This window comes from Callorhinus ursinus, unplaced genomic scaffold, assembly GCF_003265705.2.
Source record: "Callorhinus ursinus isolate GAN/ISIS: 27379988/994484 unplaced genomic scaffold, GSC_fseal_2.0 scaffold53, whole genome shotgun sequence".
In the NCBI taxonomy this organism is placed as follows: Eukaryota; Metazoa; Chordata; class Mammalia; order Carnivora; family Otariidae; genus Callorhinus; species Callorhinus ursinus.
Window position 1 is genome coordinate 7,807,910 of NW_027397115.1, and position 21,881 is coordinate 7,829,790.

Consider the following 21,881-nt stretch of genomic DNA (forward strand, 5'->3'; position numbering starts at 1 on the left):
GCCGAGCGGAGCGCTGCCCACCCGAGGCGCGCGAGACCGGCCGGAACCGGGCGGCGGGGCGAGGCCGGCGCCGCGCTCTCCGCCGCGCGCCCACTCTCCCCGCCCCGCGCGCAGTCCCCTCCCTCCGTCCCGCCTCCTGCCCCGCTCCCTCCTCCCTCGGCTGCTGCGGCGCGGCGCTCCCGGCGCACTCGGAGCCCGGCGGGGACCGGGAGGCGGAGGCGGGGCGGCCTTGGGTCCGAGTGCGGGAGCTGAGCCGGGCCCGGGGGCCGAAGTTTGCGCGCGGCTCCGGGAGGCGGCCCGGGCGGCTCCCAAGCCCTGCTCGCGCCCTCGCCCGGGACCCGCCGGCCGCCCCCGGGGGACGGCAGCCGCGGCCGGGCCAACTCCGCCGCGGGGACGCCGTGACGGGAACTTGAGGTGGGAACTTTGCGCGCGGCGGCCTCGCCGGGCGCCGCCGAGCGGCCCCCCGCGCTCACACGCTCGGGCTCCGGGCTCGGGATCTGGGGGCTGCACGTGGCCGTGACCGCGGGCTCCCCTGCAGGGGGCACCGAAAGCCGCGGGGCGGGGAGGCGCGGGCGACCGGGGACCCGGGAGCGGCTGCGGGCGGCGGCGTGGGGCGCGCTCGCCACCGGCACGGAGCGGGTCCGGCTTCAGTTCTTCCCGAGCCGTCCCCGGGATGCGAAGCGCTGGACGTGCTCCGCCGAGGTGACGGGGCGGGGGGCGCAGCCTGGCTGCGGCGGAGGTTTCTGGATCCCGGGGGTGGGGATGGAGCGGGGGGAGGAGGGAGTGTTAGGGGGAGGTGGAAGAGGGGGCGCCCGTCTCTGGCTTATTCACTCCATCCTTGGGCACAGAATGGAGCATCTCCACCAGCGGGCTTTATTAAGTCATTCATTTACTCAACTAGCTTTTATTGAGCGCCCACTGTGCGCTCGGCGCTGGGGATCCCAAGACAGCTGTGTTCACTGGAGGTTCTAGCATCTCGTAGGAAAAGTGGGTGGTCGCCTCCTCAGCCTCAGGGGCTCCATACCCGGGAGGGGCTCAGGCTGGATGGACTGGAGTCTTTGGGTAAGGAAGGAAAAGAGAAGTTCTTTTCATTCATGAATTGGACAAAGATGGGTTGAGCACCTACTATGCGCAGCTCACCGTGCCAAGTGCCCAACATGCATTATTTCATTCGTTTAACGAACAGTTACTGAAGCTCTGAGCTGAAGGAGAGGGATGGGATGGATGGGGTGGAAGCATCTTGCCGCTTAGAGAGAAGTAGGGTTTAAGCCCCAACCCTTGCCTTGAGGAGGCCCCAGCCTGCCCCGGGGGTGGCTGACTGCAGCAACCCCCACGTTAGAGGCAGAAGCCGAATAGCCTTTCCTTGGTTCATGTAATGCAGTCATTCTCAAAGAGAGCAGGAAAGCTGGAATAGGTTCTTGGATAGGAAGAAAATGTCTTCAAAAATCTCCTTAGGGGAGACTGACCATGGAGAGGGGGTGTTGAGAATTACTTATCTAAACTTACTGATGAATGCAGGCTCCCACCAATAATGGTTTATTAAAGTTGTTCAGCAGGCATTTTCTGAAGCACTTAAAGGGTGCCAGGCACCAAAGTCACCCAGAGGATGAGACAGACGCGGCGACCCCTCCTTCGCTCATACCTTGAAATAAGGGCAGGGGGAGGTGCCATGAGGGAGCAGGAACTGCTCTGATTCATTGGGGGGGGGGGTGTGGAGGGCCTCCTGTCTCCATAAGTCTGAGCAGAGATTTATTCACTAGGGTGTGTCTGATACCCCCACACATGACTACAGTCAGAGTCACTATGGGGAGCAAGTCTCCAGGGGAAGTTTGGCCTGCTGGAGACGCAGCACCTATGCTGGGGCCAGGGGACACTGTGGGTCATGTGGCCAGGGCCCCGCTCTCTTTCTTGAGTGGATTTCTTGGGTTCTCCGGACCTGAGCTTGGCCCTGGTGTCCTCTGTCTCAGACCTCTGCAGAGGCCCCTGCTGAGTGGGGAGTGAGGGAAGGTGTGTCTGAAAGATAGGCTAGGATGGCCCTTATGGGTCATTCCCTAACGCAGCCCATTCCAGTGGAAAGATGTCTGTCGCGGGACACACTCCAAACCCGTGGGGAGCTGTGAGTGGGCTGGACACAAGGCAGCCTTGATCCCTTGATCCCTGTCCCCAAGTTTGAGAACGCAAGCTGGGGACACCCTGCAGCCTGGTCAGGACAGATGTGGGAGCCAGGCTTCAGTCCCGCTGCCACTTTGAATCCTCTGCATCGGACACACAGCTGGGCCCCCGGCAAGAGGCTCAACTGATGCCCCCAGGGAACGTGAGAGCAGAGAAATGTGTCCTGGATGCAGGGCTAAGACACTCAAGCCAGAACGAAGGAATGAATAATCCCCTGCACCCCTAAAAGTGTCTTGACTGGGCTGTCCTTTCTCCACTTCCCCTTTCTGAATACATGACGAAGCGTCAGCACTTCCGGTCGCCAAAGACAGAGGGGTCTGGGAATCCACTCTTGGTTGATTTATTAAACCCAGAAATGGAGTCCCTGGGTGGAAAATGGTGGCTGGAAAAGCCGCTCTACATAGAATGAATAAAAAGGGAGCGGCAGGGAAGGCTAGCCTGTAAGCACTCAATCACTATGGGCCATTTTGATGATATAGCAGACAGTACATGGTTAACAAAATCAGAACACAAAGTAACGTACCACAGACAGGATCTGCATTTTGCCTCGGATTTGTCCCTGCTCTGTGGTGACTTCGCCTCACACCTGCGCCTCCCCAGGCAGGCATGTACATCCAGGCTCCCCCTCGTTCCCCACTGGGCTGCCAGGGCTTCCCGCAGACACTGCAGCCTTAACACTTACTAAGGAAAAAGATCGGAGGGACTGCGTACACAGGTGTCCCCTTCCAGCTGCCAAGGTCCCCGCTGCTCCCCCAGCCAGTTCCTCCGCTAATGCCTGCGGGCCCAGGTTTCCCGCTGCAAGGAGGCAAATAGAAAAGGACCCTCGGCTCCCACACCAAAACACCTCTTGGTAGAAGGCAAATGTGCATTTGCTGTTATTTTGCCAGAAGCAAAATAAGGAGGCTCCAGAGGCCACTTGGTCTTTTTTATGGGGGGAGGGGGGAGACCCTGGCACATTTTCTTTTGGGGGGGCAGGTGGCAATGGAGGGAGAAGCCCGGCTCCCAGCAAATACGTCACTATCACCAGTGTCTTGGGCCCCAGCTCTCAAGAAGCAGGGCTGAGATCCATCTGGCATGGTTGCATGGTGATGAGGATGGACAGCAGGTAGCTGGGAAAGACAGATTCTCCATGCGGGTGCTGCATCTCGAGGCGGTCCAGCACACTGGGACCTGGGCCAGCCTACTGGCTGGATCCATTTTGATTAATGTTTTAATTGGGAATTAATGCAGCATGACCCGCCTCTGAGTCAGCCCAGCCAGGAGCCCTACCCCTGACAGATGAAGCCACACTGGCAGGGGAAGGGCAGCGTGGGGAGATCTCAGAGTGAGGGAACGGCACAGGCTGAGAATCGTGGTGGGAGAGGAAGAAACCAAAGCCTGAGTTGCTCAGGAGAGAAATGCTTTTCTTTTAGAAAGTTGCCTTTGAGCTTGTGTTCGTTCCCACCTGCCACAATATTAGCTCCAATGTAGTGGCTTAAAGCAACACAAATTTAGCATCTTACAGAATGGGGGATCAGAAGTCAAAAATGGGTCTCCCTGGCCTAAAATCAAGGGGTCGGCGGGGTTGTGTTCCTCCTGGGGGAGAACCCATTTCCATGCCCTTTCCAGCTTCTAGATCCTGCCCGCACCCTTGGCTCCTGGCCCCACATCACTCCGACCTCTGCTTCCGCCATCGCATCTGCTTCTCCGACCCTGACCCTCCTGCCTCCCTCTTTAAGGATGCTTGTGATTATATGCGGGGCCCCCCCGGATCATCTCCGCACCTCAAGATCATTGATTTCATTAATCACACCAGCAAAATCTCTTCTGCCACGTAAGGTCACACATTCTCAGGGCCTGAGGATCAGGACATTGACCTCTTTGGGGACCCATTATTCTGCCTACCACAGGGGCGTGCATCAGCAGTTTATGTTACAGATGGGGAAATTGAGGCCCAGCCAAGTGAGTGACTTGACGTCAGTGCGGGGTGAGAGGAGAGCCAGCACAGAAGCCCCCCTTCTGGAAAGTGTTTTCCACCTCACAGTCCTCCTCTGAGAAAGGAAGCGCGAGGGGAGGTGCCAAGCTTGCTACACAAAAGTCCTTCTAGCAAACACAGGGCCCTAACATGTGAACTCACAGCTCCAAGCGCTTACAAGCAAGTGTGATGATGACCCCAGCTGATGGCCGAGAACACTCAGGCCCAGAGAGGTGAAGTCATTTTTGTAAGGGTGCACAGCCAGGAGGTGGGGGAGCAGGCAGGCAGCTAGGCCCAGAGGCCACCCCCTCACATCTGACCTGTGTTTACAGCACAGGAGGGCTCTTCTCCCCGGAGGCCAAAATGGCAACTCAGAATTTGACAACACCACGGCTTTTGTTGATTTCTAACTCTGCTTGTGTGCAAATATACACTAGGAATAAACGTGTTTCCCCCAGCCATGGGCAACTGCCTGCTTCTCCCCATCACGAAAGACTTTCCAAAAGCTTGTCCGTAGACACAGAGAGAGGAGAGATCCAGTCCCTAGCTTGCTGCAGGTGGTGGAGACCTCCCCCCTCCCCTGGGAACCAGTAATCCAGGGAGACAGTAAAATGCAGAGGTCAAAGAGTCCTACAGGTGTAGATTGATTCTGGCTTTATCACTTATATCACCAGAGTCCTGAGTTTTTATTTACCAAAGCCTCGATTTCTTCATCTATAGAATGGGGGTGTTAGTGGTGATGCTTGACATGGCTCTGTCGATTAAGGCTTTTAGCACAGCACCGCAGCACTCAGTACGCAGTTAAGGGTGGCTGTGATGGTTGTCACTATAGCACCGTGAGTGTTCAGCACTGTCTCTGCATCCCCCTCTCAGAAGAGGGACAGAGAGCTCCGTCCCAAGGGAGGGGCAGAGGACTGGAAGAACAGAGTCAAGAGAGACCCGTGGTATGTTAAGGATCAGTGCAGTTAGGATGAGTGCACACCAGTTTATGGAACCCGTTCATGACCTTGACGGGATGTGGCCATGGCGGTGAGCGATCGGGCGACACTGCTAATCCCTGCAGCAACCCTCCATTCACTGGGTCCTCCCAACAGCTCTGTGAGATGGGCACGCTTCTCCCACTTTACAGGGAGGAAAGAGGCTCAGAGAGGGCCCGGCGAGTCGGTGGGTGCCGATGGCTGTCTCAGGCCAAAGGGTCGTTGGCAGGAGCAGCTGTGGTGGCCAGGCCAGCCTGATCCAGACCTTTACCCCATCCCGCTCTCCCTTCCTACCTCCACTCCCAGGCCTAGCACGTCCATTCGGAGCAGATACTGACCACACAGCGGCCTCTGCCACCCAGAACTCCTTATGGTTTGATGACCGTTTATCTTTGGAAATGATACCCAACCCTCCGTCATAGCTTGTGCACATCATCTTTCTCCCAAGGGGAAGGAAAAGAAGTTGCATGGGGAGTTTCAGCAGATCTCTGGGCTCCCAAAGGGGAATTGGATCAAGGCGACCCCAGTGCAGAAGATTTTTCTCTCAGAACAGAAGGGTTTCTCCTTCTCCAGTGAAGTTTCCCAAGACTGGGACCCACGGAGCTTTCCAGAACCCCCAAAGAGGTGGAGAAGTTGGTCAGAGGGCTCCCCACCAAAATCCAGAGCAGCTCTTGCAGCCCCCAGCCCCTGAGGGGGTGTGGGCTCCAGGTATTCAAGGCACCCTCTCTGTCTCTCTTGAACTTGAGCATACATGAGCATCCATCCATAAGGGAGCCTGTCAAAAATGCCAATTCCTGGGCCCCCCTCAGGGATTCAGACTGCAAAGGTCTAGGGATGGTCCTACGAATCTGTATCTCCACTCAGCACTCGGGGCAGTTCAGAGCCTGGTGGCTTGGTTGGTTTCGTGCTCTTCATTTCTCTTTACCTGGATTAAATCCCAGAGTTGTATTAACCACACTCTTCACTTCATGCCACCATTCATCACTGGCCTGTGCCGGGCTGTCTTATTCATTGTTCCCTCGTTCCACACACCACCCTCCCTTGCTTATCCCCTGCCCCTGTCCTGCCAGGCACCCTCCCCGTGGTTGATATAGATCCTTCCAAGTGCTTGAGTCTTTGTCAAATTTGTAATGTGTGTGTGTGTGTGTGTTCATTTATATAAATAGCATAGTGCTATAAACTTCTGTTTCTTTTCCACTCGGCATCATGCTTTTAAGATCTAAATGTGTTGCTAAACCTACATCTAGTTCAGTGCTTCTAATTCCTGTGCAATGTATAGGAGTCCACCATCTGTGTCTACCACGACTCACTTGCCCATCTCACCCCACTCCCTCACCCCCTGGACCCGGGATGGACGCCAGGGGCCACGGGGAACATGGGACAGGCATTCTTGTACTTTGGTCCTCTCTTGGATCTCAGTCCCCAGAAGCAGACCCTGAGTCAAGGATCTGAGCACAAATACTATATTATTGTGTGCCACAACCCCTGCGAACCCAGGTCTGTTCTCACACCCAGGACTGGGATTCCTGGCTCATACAACAGCAACATCCTTCACTTCCCGCAGCACCCCTGATGGCTGTCCCTGAGGCTGTACCGGACAGTACTTCCTCCAGCAGGGAGCTCTGGGGGTCAGACAAATGCTGCGTTCAAATCCCACTGGATCAGGTCAGGAAAGGAGTCACCCTTGGCAGGTTGAGAGAAAGAGTCCAGACCTCCCTCATAGCTAATGATGCAGCAGGTATTTGTTGAGGGTCCCTGTGTGTCAGGCATTACGCCACGCACATCACCCAGGTCATCTGCCTTGGTCTTCACCATAACACAGGGAGGTAGAAGCTATTCATATCCCCATTTTACAGATGAGGGTAGTGAGTCTCCGAAGTAAGACATGACTTGCCCAAAGTCAGAGTGAGCGGCCTTGAACCCAGGTGTTCCTGATTTCAGAGCGCATGGGCTCTTCTGCTTCCCCAGCTTGGAGTAGTCAGCAAGCTGTCCCCCAAGCTGGAGTAAGACCTGCTTTTTCTCAACATCCCCTGTATTACTCTTCTGAGTGGCTGAAAACAGCACAAACTCATTACCTCACATTTTGGGAGACAGAAGTCTCAAATGGGCCTTATAGGGCTAAGATAAAGGAGTCAGCAAGCTGCATTCCTCTCTGGAGAGCCCAGGAGAGAGTCCGGTCTTGCTTTTTCCAGCTTCTAGAGGCTGCCAGCTGTCGTCAGCCTGGGGCCCCTTCCATCTTCAAAGCCTGCGGCAGCCGGCCAAACCCTCCTCACACTGCATGGCATCCAACACACTTTCCTGCCTCTCTCCCATCTTTTAAGGACCCTCGTGATGGCTTGGGTCCCAGAGAATCCAGGATCATCTTCCCGTCTCAAACGCAGCTGATTGGCAACCTTAATTCCTCCTCACCTGTAATCGAACCCATTCACAGGTTCCAGGGATTAGGATTAGGGCACCTCGGTGGAGGCGCGGCACTCCGCCTACATGTCCCCCCCAGTGGTGTCTACCTGCACTAACCAGGCCTGGTGTGGAGTGCAGCTTCAACAGGGACGTGGGTGCTGAGTGCTGGGCACAGGGAGCGCCTCGGCCTCCGGGCTCTGCCATTTCTCTGCTAGCCTGGCGCTCCTGCCCTCTGTAGCTCAGCCAGGTCAAAACTACCAGCTGAAACTCCCACCACACACACACACACACACACACACACACACACACACACACAGTCATCAGGACAGCTTTGATATGGTCCAACTCCGTCTTTCCATCCATCCATCCATCCATCCATCCATGCGAACCACCCTCATGCCTGCTTTCTCTCCCTGATTTGCCCATCTGCCCTCCTGTCCATCATCTCACAACCAGCAAGTGCTGCCTCTTACACCAGTCTCATCAAAACTCCACCTAGTGTCTCCTCAGTGAATGGCACCACTGGAATCCATGCTCTCCGCCCCCCTCACCACACTCCCGACCCACAACAAGTCTTAGCCCCAATTCCTCCAAAGTCCATCCGGAATGCAGCCAATTCTCCAGTCCTTTCCACTGACCCAAGTCTTAGTTGACTCTTTCAAGAAGGACTACAGAGAATTCCTGCCTGGTTTCCCCAGCCCACCCATAGTCTACTCCTGAGGACACCCCCCCCACCCTGGAGAGTAAACCCCAGCCCCTTGTCATGGCCCACTAGGCTCGGTTCCATCTGGTGTCTGCTGACTTCCCCACGCTCAACTTCTCCCACCTTCCCCTCACTCACTGCACCCGCCCCTTGGCCTTCTCTGGCTTGACCAGCAAGCCCACCCCCAGGTCAAGGAGCAAGCTCTTCCCATTCCCTCAGCCTTAGACACCCTCCTCCAGGTCCTCACAGGGCTGGCTCCTTCCCATCCAACCTCAGCCCCGAGGCTGTTTCCTCCGAGAAGCCCTCCCGGACCCCTCCGTCTCCTGTTGCTATCATGTTCTTGCTGTTTCCTGAAATGATCTGTTTAGAGACCACCTCCTCCACTCGGATGTCTGCTCCCTGAGGACAAGGGCTGGGTCTGCCTTGGTCTCTGCTGTGCCTGTAGATCTGGCCCAGGCCCAACACGTGGTAAGTGTGGAATGACATCTCAGGACTCCTTGTCATCCTCACTATCACAGCCCCTTTCTCAAACGGCTTTCTCTTCCCAAGCACCCACAGACCCTCAGAGACAAAATCACTAAAATCAGTCATGCTGTAGGACTGGCAGACCCAACACCACAGAGAAATGTTAAAAGACCAAACTTCTCATGAGGGTATCGGGCTGAGTAAAAAGTGGCATTGTTTTCCAGAAGCAGGACTTTGGGGCCTGTTTGATTTATAAACTTTGCTCAAGACTCTAGAGTCTAACATGCAGAGCCGTCCCCCCTACACCCATCAGACTGGGTGTCCCCCCAAGACCCAAGGCCAAGGAGAAGTGTGCCCATTCCTCATTTGGCAAATCCCAGCATCTGGCCTTCTGTGTGCAAGCAGGCTGCCTGACGCGGGTTTTTTCCTTCTCCATGCTAAACAGTATGCTGGGACAGGGTAACCTTCCACATAGGAGATGCTGAGGCTTTAACTCACAGCTGACAGGGGTCATGAGAGAACGAAATGAGGGATCACTAATTGGGGGAGCTCTATGCCAGAGGGAGAGCTGAGAGCTTGAAAGAAGACATTCTGTCTGTAAGAGGTGATTACAGCCAAGGGGGTTTCACAAGGGCTCTTTGGGGCTTGCAGGACCAGAGGAAGGTTCCTTTTCTTCTGTCACCATTCTTGCCAAACAGAATGTCACTTTTCCTCTTGTCTTTGGTGGCAAAGATAAAGCAGCAGAGCTGAAAAGCGGTACCACTCATGTGAAGTGCCTGAAAGGGATTATTCTCGCTCCTCGAAGGGATTCTAGCAGGCTGCGCCCGAGGAGATGGGTTCCAATTTTAGGTGAAGTTAAGAAACATTCTCAACACTCTAAAATCAGATCATTTTCATTTCAAGTGCAGGTATACCTAGTTTTCCAGAACCCAATCTGTGAAACTGTATCTTTCCTCAAAGATAAATGAGTGGAGTGATGATTTGCTTTATGAACAAGAATTTCTGTTAGGAAGGATCCTCTTTCAGGTGGAACCCCCCTGGCTCCTGTCGAACACTTTCTCGTCCCTACAGGTGTGTGTGCACGTGTGTGGGCACGTGCATTTTCCCAGCACATGTCCACGGCACAGATCGACACTCAGGTATTGGAAATGGAATTGGTAGACTTTGCTGGTACTACTTGCTTCCATGGGGGACTAGGCTGGAGGGAAGGATGGTGATTTTAAAAAAGCCGAGTATTAGTCTTACTTTTTCTATGGATCAGCTTCATTCTGGAGAGCTCAGTTGCTATAATCTGGGGGGGGGGTCTCAAACTCAAACGCCTACAGGGGCCAGGAAGGAAACATCTATGAGTGAAGGAAAGTGGGTATTAGGAAGACAACAGGGAAGGGTGGGGACTGTGGTAGATTGCCACATGCATGCCCTGCCAACAGGGGGCAGTCATTTCTCAGCTGGAATTTAAGCCAAATGTTGCCAAATAGTCTGATTTTTCAAGAGAAACCAAGAATATAAATTTCTACAGAAACTTCCTCAATTTTCAAAATCTTCTCCAAGCCAGGAGAACATTTGTGAACCAAATTCAGCCCGTGAGCTATGAATGAATAAGCAATGTCATTCTAGTAGCACACACCCTTAGCTTTGAGAGTTGGGAAGGAAGGGGCCTGTATAAGTGGATATTTTGACCTCAGGTTTTCAGAAGTGTCCTCCTCATGTTGGCCCCATTCAGCAGCTACTTCTTTGAGCTCTTACACTGCTGGGCACAGAGATTCAGAGCTGAGTAGAGCCCAGTTCTTGTCCTACAGAGCAAGCAGTCTCATAAAGGAACCAGGCTTGCACACAGTTATAGTAAGGATGATGATGCAGGTACAGGGGTGGGAGGACTCGATTTAGCTGGAAGAGCCAAGGAAGGCTTCCTAGAGGAGTGGTCATGCCTGTGCAGTTCACCCCTATACCCTCAAAATGTTTGATGATATATGAGCAACTCTGGCACTGTTGTGATAATTATGCATTTCTTTGGACATTGCCTCTTATTTATGGCCAGTGATCTAGGTTTTCCACTTACGGAAGCAATACAAGTTGTCCCTTTAAGGTAAACACAAATAGTAATAATAGACAACAATGATTGAGTACCTGCTATGTGCCAGGCACTGTGTTATTAAATGCTCTTACGCACATAATTCATGGATTCTTCTCAGTAATCCTACTTCGTAGGATTACGAAGTAGGGGAAATGGTTGTACCCATTCTACAGATGAGGAAATTGAAGCAGATCAAGGTTAAGTAACCTTCCCTGGGCCATGAGGCTCCAGAGTCTGTGCTTGTATCCACAAGTGCTTGGAAGTCCAAGTTCAGGGTGCCGAGGTGGCTGGCTTCTGGGGAGGACTCTTCCTGGCTTGTAGGTGGCTGTCTTCTGACTGTGTCCCCACGTGGTGGAGAGAGAGGGAGCTCTGGTGGCTCTTCCTCTTCCCATAAGGGCACTGATCCCGCCCCTCACGACCTCAGCTAAACCTAATCACCCCCCCACCCCCACCACCAAGGCCCTGCCTCCTAATACTGGCCCACAGTGGTCAGGCTTTCCCCCTGTGAATCCGGGAAGGGGTGGGGGGGGGGGCACACGGTTCAGTCCCCAACAGCGAATACCTGCAGAAGCGGCACGGGCTGCCCAGACTCGGGCCTCACTGAGGGTCTTTCCTCCCTTCTCCAACCCAGGCGCGAGGGGGATGTGAAAGCCCAAAATGACCCTCCTACCGGGAGACAACTCCGATTACGACTACAGCGCCTTGAGCTGCGCTTCGGACGCCTCCTTCCACCCGGCCTTCTTCCCGCAGGGCCAGTCCCTCAAGGGCGTGTTCTACCGCCGGGCGCAGCGGCTGCGGCCCCGGCCCCGGCCCCAGGACGCGCCCCGCCAGGCCGGCCAGCCCGAGGACCGGCGGCGGCAGATCATCATCAACGTGGGCGGCATCAAGTACTCGCTGCCCTGGACCACGCTCGAGGAGTTCCCGCTGACGCGCCTGGGCCAGCTCAAGGCCTGCACCAACTTCGACGACATCCTCAACGTGTGTGACGACTACGACGTGACCTGCAACGAGTTCTTCTTCGACCGCCACCCGGGGGCCTTTGGCACCATCCTGACCTTCCTGCGGGCGGGCAAGCTGCGCCTGTTGCGCGAGATGTGCGCCCTGTCCTTCCAGGAGGAGCTGCTCTACTGGGGCATCGCCGAGGACCGCCTGGACGGCTGCTGCAAGCGCCGCTACCTGCAGAAGATCGAGGAGTTCGCCGACGTGGTGGAGCGGGACGACGATGAGCCGCCGTCCAGCGAGGACCCCGGCAGCGAGGGCCCGGCCGAGGGCGAGGGCCGCCTGGGCCGCTGCATGCGGAGACTGCGCGACATGGTGGAGAGGCCGCACTCGGGGCTGCCGGGCAAGGTGTTCGCCTGCCTCTCGGTGCTCTTCGTCACCGTCACGGCCGTCAACCTGTCCATCAGCACCCTGCCCAGCCTGCGGGAGGAGGAGGAGCAGGTAAGAGCCACAGCTGTGTGCAGGGGAGGCTCGCTGCGGGGATGGGGAGGGTCCTCTGAGTTCAGGGGACAAAGCAGTCTACAGGGCCCCTCTCTCCAGAAGTCCACCTCCTTCACGCCGGCGCGGTCACCTCCACCAGGAGGCCTTCCCTGACTGCGCTGGCTGAGCAGCATCTCCAGTCCCTTCTGACATCCTGCTTAACACGTGTGTTGTCCACCTCCATGTTCCACCACCAGCTCCGTGCCTGGCCTGCTCTGTGCGGTGCCCCCAGGGTCTAGAACAGTGTGGAGCATGGACAACTCCGGTCCACTCCGCCCCTCCGTGGAAGGAACAGATGAGCGGGTCCGTGAATGATGTGATTTATGATGAGCCTGCCCCTGGGCTAAACACATAATAATATATCATCCACATTTACTTCACATGAGCCCTATCTCAAGCTTCCTAATTCCCTTGTTTAAAGATAGCCCAGAACCATTTTCTGGGTCCGGCATATAATTTTTATTGATAGCTGTGTATGTACATGCGTGGGCTCAAACAGTGAGGGTCTCTGTGTTAAGCAAGGGAAGTGTGTGTCAAGTGTTTACTCCGTGGCCTGACCAAGGTGTGACCTGGATTCTCAGCCAGCCGTTACTAGCAGCCAGGGGCTGGGCCGTAGTTCTGCCTACACCTCATGTTCTCAGCGAAACTTCCAGCAGCCCTGTACGGGAGGCATTCTCTTACCAGCTGACAGAGGAGAACAGTGCAGCAGGGCAGCTTGCCCAGACCCAGGTCTGACTGAGCCACAGTTCTGTGCTCTTGAACAAAGAAGTACGAGTCCCACATGGCAGCCTGCGACTTCACATACCTCCTCGGAAGTGTGTGATTGGCCCACACTGTGCTCCCTAAAAATTGTACTTGCTTGCCAACATTTAAAAGTAAAGCGTCTTGTATTTAAAAATTCAAACTCTCAGCTTCTCAAAATGCATAGGGTCTGGCCCCCTGGCCTGCAGTCCACACAGCAGCTCTGGGTGGGAGCTGAGTCTATGGAAAGTGTGTGCTCCCCAGTTCAGTTTCCTAATATATGAGACCTTTGGGCCTTTTAAGTTGGGACCCTTTCCCCACATGGGGGTGGGGAGGCAGGGCACGGCGGGGGGCGGGGGGGTTGTTCTAGAAGCAAGTTTAAGACAGACCAAAACATTCCAACAAGTACAAATTGTATAGGCGATGGAGAAATAGGTATGGCTGTATGAACTCAACATAAATATCATGCTGGCCAGCATTTAATGAGCACTGGCCATGTACCCGGCATGTGCTGAGCGCTTCACATGAACTCTCTGATGGAACATTGGAACTACTCACCAGGGGAGGGTTTTTCCGCATATATAATGGAGGAGGCAACAATGGCTATTGCATTTATAACACGGGGTTGTGGGGGCGGGTTTCTGGCACTTTTTTATACATTTAATTTTTAAAGTGAGTTTTAAAAATGTAACACTCAACCAGTAAAAATAATTTTTGATAAGCAGAAGCGGGAGTGATGAAGAGGGTGGGGCTAGAACCTAATGGCCTGAATTTGAATCCCATTACGTCCACCCTGGCTGCGCACCTGTGGGCAAGTTACTTACCCTCCCTGTGCCTCAGTAGGGCTGCTGTGCAGAGGCTCAGCTCACAGTGTTGTGAGGATTCTGTGAGTGAGTCCACAGGAAGTGTTTGGAATAATGCCTGGCGCTGGAGCGTGCAGGCAGTACTAACTATAAGGATTACATGCACCTGCCAAAGAGCGAGCGAGCAAATGCTTATCATTTGAGACCTGTCTGGAAGTACCTGTACATGGTATAAATTTTTTCTTGGCTCCAACATATGCAGTCTTGACTTTATCAGGAAAATGCTAATAAAGCTACAGTTTTATTCACCTTCTGACACTTGCTTTTTTTTTTTTTTAATAATACTTGGACTTTTTCTTGATTCAGTGATAATGCTGTTCTTTGACTTCATTTTGGAGACCAGTGAGGTTCACTGTTTCACTTGCTGCTTGAGCACATATTCGAGTGCCTACTATGTTCAGGCATCACCTGGCATGCAGGGTGACCAGAACAAGTTTTCCAGCTACAAGGACTTCAGGTCCTGTGGAGAAGGGACAGTGATACTCTGTGACCATAAGCCCAAGGGGGCTCTTATGAGAGGCCCATCAACTATGCTGGGTATACTTGGAGGGGGCCCACTCCAGGAAGGCTTCCTAGAGAAGGAGGCTTCCCATACCAGAGGGCTGAGACCTCATGGCCCACTGAGTACTAGTTCATTTCTGCAGCCTCTAACTTATTCCTAGAGAGAGAGCTGCTAGGGCAGGACTCACAGAATCCAGCTGTGCCTAGGAATGACAGATGCCCCAGGCTAAATATATGTGTGCCTTCCCACTCTGTCACAGGCCCCTTTGAGACTGAGGTCCAAAGCCACTGGGGACAGTCTCCTGTCCAGTTCCATGGCAGACCAGAGAGACAAGCTGGCAGCCCGCATGCCAAATGCAGCACACAGATAAGTTTGAGTGGCCCACAGAGTGTTTATTTGTATTGAATTATCACAACATTTAAAACCCAGGAGGTTTCACGCGAAACTCCAGCCTGAATTCCCTTGGCGCAGTGATCAGGAGGTACTTAGCAGGAGAGCCGTGCTTTCTGGCTGACCTCCACCCCACCTGGCCCGGCTTCCTCAGGCTCCCTTTGCCCACCTGGCCTTGAGTTGGCACCCCCATCTAAATGCCAGTCCCATGCGCTTCCATCCACCCTGGTGACAAACGTGAATTGGTCACTTGTCGCGTGCTAGGCTGTTCCAGGCACTGGGGTCCTAAGAGTGAACAACACACGAGCTGGTATGGTTGCCGGGGGGATATAATCTGCTGGGGCAAAGGGGCAGGGGAGGTGGAGGGTGGAAACAGATACTGAACATGATACATAAGTAACTTATAAAGCATTTTAAGAGATGATGAACCCTCTAAATAAATAGAGCAGGAAAAGGAGAATCTGGATGGAAGACAAAGGGGGGGACTTTTAATCGAGGGGGTCATGAATGGCCTCCCTGGGAAAGTGATATTGAAGCAAAGAACTGGAGGAAGGGAGGGTAGAGCCATGTGGGTATCCGGGGGAAGAGCAGAAAGTCAAGGTCTGGCTTGGGGGGTGGGGGGACCCTGGGTGGGGGGTAGGCTGGAGCACACGAACAAGGCAGACAGGGGGCTAGGAAGTGGGAGAGGTGGTAGCCAGGCCATGTGTGCCCCCGGAGGACTTGAGCTATCTCTCTGAGCCATGGAGGGTGCTGAGCAGAGAACGCACAGGATCCGATCCACGTTCTCAGCATCCCTCTGGCTATGTGCGCAGAATAAACTGTAGGGACCAGGGAGTCCAGGAAGGAGGTGCCTGCAACTGTCCAGGCAAGAGAGGATGGTGGCTGGACCAAGGTGAGGGCAGCAGACATAGGAGAAGTGGTTTGATTCTGGAATCATTTTAAAGGAAGAACCAATGGGATTTCCTGAGGACTCTGAGAGGTGTCAGAATGAGGCTGAGTCTCCCATCCCGAGCAACTGGAAAGGTGGGGTTGCTAAGAAGGGAAAGCACTGGTGGGCGGGTGTGCAGGAGAAACCAAGAGACTGAAGAGGCTAAATCTTAATTGTTTCCACCCCAAAAAAGAAATTATAATTACGTGACATGATAAAGGTGTTAGCTTAAGGCTACGGTGGTAATCTTATTGCAATATATAGATGTATCAAATCAACATGTACACCTGAAACTGACACAGTATTTTATGTCAGTTATATCTCAATAAAAAGAATTTTTTTAAAAAAAACAGCAGCCCGGTTTGGGACATGATAAATTTGAAACATCCATCGGACACCCTAGGAGTGACATCAAGGAGGTAGGCCCTCTGGGGTCTGGAATCCAGGGGCAGCAGGCCTCCGCTGGGGAGACAGAAGAGTGGTGGTTGCGGGTGCCTCAAGCCCTGGGCGTGGCCAGCCCCCCACCCCCGGGGACGTGAGCCTAACTAGGGCGGGGCCCCGGGCAAACACACGGCCTGGCCAGTGGCGCGGCTGACCTCCCCCCCACCCCGACCTCCCCCCTCTCTCCCAGGGCCAGTGCTCGCAGATGTGCCACAACGTCTTCATCGTGGAGTCGGTGTGCGTGGGCTGGTTCTCCCTCGAGTTCCTCCTGCGGCTGATCCAGGCGCCCAGCAAGTTCGCCTTCCTGCGGAGCCCGCTGACGCTCATCGACTTGGTGGCCATCCTGCCTTACTACATCACCCTGCTGGTGGACGGCGCCGCCGCGGGCCGCCGCAAGTCGGGCGCGGGCAACAGCTACCTGGACAAGGTGGGGCTGGTGCTGCGGGTCCTGCGGGCGCTGCGCATCCTGTACGTCATGCGGCTGGCCCGCCACTCCCTGGGGCTGCAGACGCTGGGGCTCACGGCCCGCCGCTGCACCCGCGAGTTCGGGCTCTTACTGCTCTTCCTCTGCGTGGCCATCGCCCTGTTTGCCCCCCTCCTCTACGTCATCGAGAACGAGATGGCCGACAGCCCCGAGTTCACCAGCATCCCCGCCTGCTACTGGTGGGCTGTCATCACCATGACAACTGTGGGCTATGGCGACATGGTACCCAGGAGCACGCCGGGCCAGGTGGTGGCGCTCAGCAGCATCCTCAGCGGCATCCTCCTCATGGCCTTCCCGGTGACCTCCATCTTCCACACCTTCTCCCGCTCCTACCTGGAGCTCAAGCAGGAGCAGGAGAGGGTCATGTTCCGGAGGGCCCAGTTCCTCATCAAGACCAAGTCGCAGCTGAGCACCATGTCCCACGATAGCGACCTCTTGTTTGGAAGTGCGTCCTCGGACACCAGAGACAACAACTGAGCCCAGAGGACAGACCCCGTCGCCACCGCCAGGACACCCCCAGCTCTGCCTGCCCTCTGCGGCTTGAAGCTATCGCCGTCACTACAAGATGCCCTCAAAGGCGCCTGCTGCTCTGAGTGCGGTCCTGGCACAGGACCCACTGGAACCACACCCCGAGAAGGACGTCTGCAACATCCGCAGAGGGGTCCCTACCCCTCCGCCTCCACGAGAGAAGCAGAAGCTGGTCAAGACCCCAGCACACAACAGCCCCCTCCCCGCCCCCATGTCTGTTTCCCCCAGTAAGGAGATGGCTTTGTTCTTTCCACCATGTAAATAACATGCCCAGCAAAGACTTGCTTTTTGGGTCTGCCGGGAGGGAAAAAAAAACAAATGACAGCAGGAACATGTCTGTGTTTAGTGTGGATCGTGTGCAATTAAAGAAAACCGATGAAAAAGAGAGAAAATGCCTTCCATGGGGCTCTGAAGAGGGGAAGGTGCTTGCCAGCAAAGCCAGCCAGTGTGCGTACTGGGAGGACAACGGCCTGTTTCCTTGGGTCGTTCAGACCTGGTTGCGCCCAGTGGGGTTAGAGAACAGGGAGAGAACAGATACCTTTGGGGACATTGTCAGTAAATGCTGTGTTCCCTTTCTGGTTTTCTTTTATTCCTCTCCCCTCCTGACCTCTCTCCCTCCCTTCTCTTCCACCCTGTTCTCTTCTCTTGTGCCCTAGGCTTCTCAGAGTTTTCCCCCAAGACACCCCAATGGTTAAGTGGACACCAAGGGGCCTGTCCGCATTGCCGACTACAAAGGTGAAATCGCTTCGTTTTATCTTTTTAAAAATACGGTGGATTTTCTTCTCTACTCCACGTTCATTTTAACAGTCTTTAAAAAAAAAAAAAAATGCTTTAAATCACTTCCCTGAACCTAAAGCTAAACGTAGAATGGGATTGATGCCTTGAGAAGGTGGGTCATGGTTCCCCCGGAGCAGTCTGAGAGGCACTGCCTGGGGCCCCCCAAGGCCTCCCTGTGCCCTCCAGAGGCCTCCAAGAGCACCCACCCGGCTGGGATCTGCTCCTGATGCACATTAGAGAGGGGCCCCTCCCCCCACCGCCAGCCAACAGATTTACTCAGCCCGAGGGCATCAGAGCCCCAGTGCTGGGACAGGGAGGGGGCTTTACCCCCACGATATAGCCACAGCCTGGCTTCACCCTCACGGGTACAGCGACATTGCTTTCTGCATCCCATACCCACTGCCGCCTTGGCTGTGACCCCGCCCTTGGGCCGGCAGCAGGAAGCACGCTCTGACACAAATCTGACCCGCCTCGCCTGAGTCCACCCGGGGCCGTCCATTATATTGAGAATAAAACCCCAATGCCCTGAGTGACCCGGGCCCTGTCCTCTCCAGCTTCATCCCCGGCTTCTGTCTGCTTTGCTCACTCCACCCGGCCACAGGGCCCTCTGGCTCTGCCGACACACCCAGCCCCCTCCCACCTCGGGCCTTCACATCTGCGGATCCCTCTATCTGGAATGCCCTTCCCAAAGAACCCTCCATGGCTGCCCCTTCCCTCACTCCCCTGACCACCTCTCCGAAGAATGCACACCAGCACCTCCCCCTTACGCCCTCCTATCCTGCTTGATCTTCTTCATCCACCTGTCGACCTTCCAAGTTGCCCCGTGTATTCCCTGCCACTCGGTTACGGTCTGTCTCCTGCACAAGGAGCTTGGTGCTGCTCCCACGCTGTGAGTCCCTACTGGGCAACGCAGCTCACCGCTGGCTCCCAGCACCTAGCCCAGGGCCTGGCACCTAGTAGGTGCTCCCGAAACGGCTGGGGAGTGAATGAATGGGAAGGGAAACGGGAAAGATGGCCAGGAAGTAGAAAGGCCTCCAAGCACGTCCTCTCCCTGTCTTGGGTGGGGAGGCATGGCGACCTCAGCATGATGTACATGCAGTGATGCAGAGTGGAAATACCATTTGAGTCACGAGGGCCTTGTTTAAAGGTTCCCGGACACCTGCTGCCCGTGACTCATGCCTGAAAAGTAAGTTTTCCACCTAATTAGCTCTATCTTCCCCAGCCTGGTGGGTGTCATAGCAATCGGGCACTGCCATCATGGTAACAATACCTTAGATTTAGGGAATGACCTTTCTCCCCCGCCTCCAAAGTGGCTGTGAGACATGCAACAATTGAAAAGGCTAAACAGACAGATACGTGACACAGAGCCGTATACAATGGAGCCCTTTAAAACTCAGTGGAGTGGAAAGCAAATACCATTTGGGGTGAAGGATGGAGCCCCAAATGGGACAGCACTGGTGGGGGAGCTGTGTCCCCCCCACACACATGGAGGACAGAGTCTAGGGTTGTACAGAGGAGGAACTGGGGTCACGGAAGGGTTGAGATTTCTGCATCTTCTCTCTCTCGCACAGGTTCTGATCGGGTGTCCAAGATAGAGACCCAGACTTAGGCACCTCTCCAGACCTCCCCTGAGGGACTGAGGAGCTCTAGACACTGACCTGCACACCCAGAGGGCGGCGTAGGGTCTTTGGCCCTAATTAAGAATTAGGAGGCCTTGGAACTCCTAACTAGCTGCTTCTAGGGCAAAAGTGACCAACTTTATGATTATGGATTTCTGCTTTTTTTCTGGCAGTGTGGAATCTAAGGCAGAAAGCCCAGCTATAAATCACACTGAAAAACAACCCTTCTCACTGAAGTGTGGGGGCAAATTCCTTGCCCCTGCCCTAATGGGGCTTCCCTTTTGACCCTGGTACAGGCAACTGACCCCATACAGCTGGGCAGGCAGTGTGCGAAATTCACTGCTCCAGGAGAAACAGCAAAGCAAGCCTTTCCAGATTTATTTTTTTAGGTCACGTGGTTATCCTGCATCTCCGATTTAGCTCACAGCTCCTGTAAGCCTCGCAGCGGGGGTTTGGGAAGGCAGATTTAACAATACGGATTCTCAGGCTCCACCCCTGAGCAGGTTCAGGACTTCTCGCCTTGAACACAGAATGTAAAGGGAAGTCAAAAAAGACTCAGTAATCAAGATAAATCATATTTGAATGCAGTATTTAAAAAAATCAAAATTAGGGGCACCTGGCTGGCTCAGTCGGGGGAGCGTGTGACTCTTGATCTCGGAGTTGTGGGTTTGAGCCCCATGTTGGGTGCAGAGATTACTTAAAAAAAAATAAAATCTTTAAAAAAGAAAAAAATCAAAATTAATGCCCCAAATCCACAATGAACAAAATATCAGAATTTTAAGTACAGACAGGCTCTGCCTTTGCACTTAGGTGACTCGGCCCCACTTGCCCCTCCCTGGTTCTGATCCTGCCGCACCCACTTGGCGTATCCTGCAAGACAACTCCAGTTGGCCAAGGGCCAATCGCCTGAGAAGTGCAGGTGGAAGCCTTTGGCAACAGGCACCCACAGCTGCTGGGGCATGAGCACCCATCCCACTGAGGGGGCTGAGGGCAGGCACCAAGACCACCTCCCACCGAAGAACCAGAGCCCACACAGTGGGTCATGTGAACTGAAGACAATAACTTCTGATGTTGGTAAGCACAGAGTGACCTGGCAAGGGGTGACTGGGACCAGGGAGAGGTGGAGAGCAGCCATTTAAGAGGGTCAGGGAAGGGGACCGCCTGGCTGGCTCAGTCGGAGGAACATGCGACTCTTGATCTCGGGGTTGTGAGTTCGAGTCCCACGTTGGGTGCAGAGATTACTTAAATAAATAGGCTGCGGGGGGGTGGGGAAGAGGGTCAGGGAAGGTCTCTCTGAGGAGGTGGCCTTTAAAAGGGGACCTGGAGGGGGGTGGACAGCAATCCAACCAGAGGGGACAGCCCGTGCAAAGGCCAAGAGATGAGGAAGATGGAGACATTTTCTAGTTGTCAAGGGAGCACGTGGGCATGGAAACTTGTCCCTGCTGGGCGCAATCCTTCCTCCCAGGGAGAAAACTCAGATCTGCAAAGTGGACACTCTGAACAAACATTTCCAGAGAACTTCCTCTGAAACAGGCCTTATCACAGCAGCTGGGGACAAAACAACCAAAACAGAACTGGACTCAGCCCCTTCCCCAGAGGTGCTGATAATCTGATGGAGAAAAAGACAACATGAGTAAGATATTTCCAGACGTATGGAATGACAGGCATGTAGGCACGGGGGCTGTCGGAGCGTGGAGAAAGACATCAGTCAAAGAAAGCATGGTTTTCACTCAGATTTCCATTTGCTAAAATGGCTTCACGTATGTTTTCCTTCAGAAACAAATAAAGTGTTCCTTCTAACACAAGTTCTGTCTCTCCCACTCTGTCTCAAACCTCTGCCCATCCAAGCTTGTCAGCTGATAGCAGGAATCTGTCTCCTTGGGTCCTCCAGTGGTGCAGCCCCTAGCCTCTTCCACCTGGATTGTTGCCAGAGCCTCGCCCCTGGTCTCCCTGCTCTCCCAGCTCCCCTCCCCACCCCCTCTCTGCCCAGCTGCAGAACCCAAGTCAGATAATCTTCGTCCTCTGCTCAGGGCACCTCACCTCCCACAATGTGGTGACATCTCATCCCACACACTCTCAGCCCTACCTCCCTGACGATCTTTCCTTGTCTCTCCTGTAAGCTATACCAACCTCTTCTCGAGTCACTGAACAAACCAAATACAGTCCCACCTCCGGGCCTTTGCACTTGCTATGCCCTCCACCTGGAAGACTCTTTCCTAGGATATATCTGCTCGATCCCTCTCTTCATTCAGTTCTCTGCTCAGATATCACTTAAACAGAGAGACCTTATCTGACCTCTTCCCCCAGCCCTGGGAAAGACCACATTCCCAGAACGCCCCCAGTGTATTAACCTTGTCTTTTATTTTCTGTATGCTGATGCTTTG

The 21,881-nt window shown here is 54.4% G+C and overlaps 1 protein-coding gene across 2 annotated transcripts; it reads left to right on the top strand.

Moving 5' to 3' along the window:
• Positions 1–212: 212 nt before the first annotated feature.
• KCNG1 (potassium voltage-gated channel modifier subfamily G member 1) lies at positions 213–21,288 on the top strand. Of its 2 annotated transcripts, none has more exons than XM_073883950.1 (3): positions 213–414; positions 11,377–12,185; positions 16,280–21,288. In XM_073883950.1, the coding sequence occupies exons 2-3, from the start codon at positions 11,403–11,405 to the stop codon at positions 17,048–17,050; spliced, it is 1,554 nt and encodes a 517-aa protein (XP_073740051.1). In that variant the 5' UTR covers positions 213–414; positions 11,377–11,402; the 3' UTR covers positions 17,051–21,288. The 2 variants fall into 2 exon arrangements, with proteins under 2 accessions (XP_073740051.1, XP_073740052.1); XM_073883951.1 differs by lacking the exon at positions 213–414 and adding an exon at positions 626–702.
• Positions 21,289–21,881: the final 593 nt, after the last annotated feature.

Bases quoted from the DNA above. Each gene is read 5' to 3' on its own strand.
- KCNG1 (XM_073883950.1), top strand. From the start codon at position 11,403: ATGACCCTCCTACCGGGAGACAACTCCGATTACGACTACAGCGCCTTG. The intron at 12,186-16,279 runs GTAAGAGCCACA...CCTCTCTCCCAG, and splicing joins TGCGGGAGGAGGAGGAGCAG to GGCCAGTGCTCGCAGATGTG.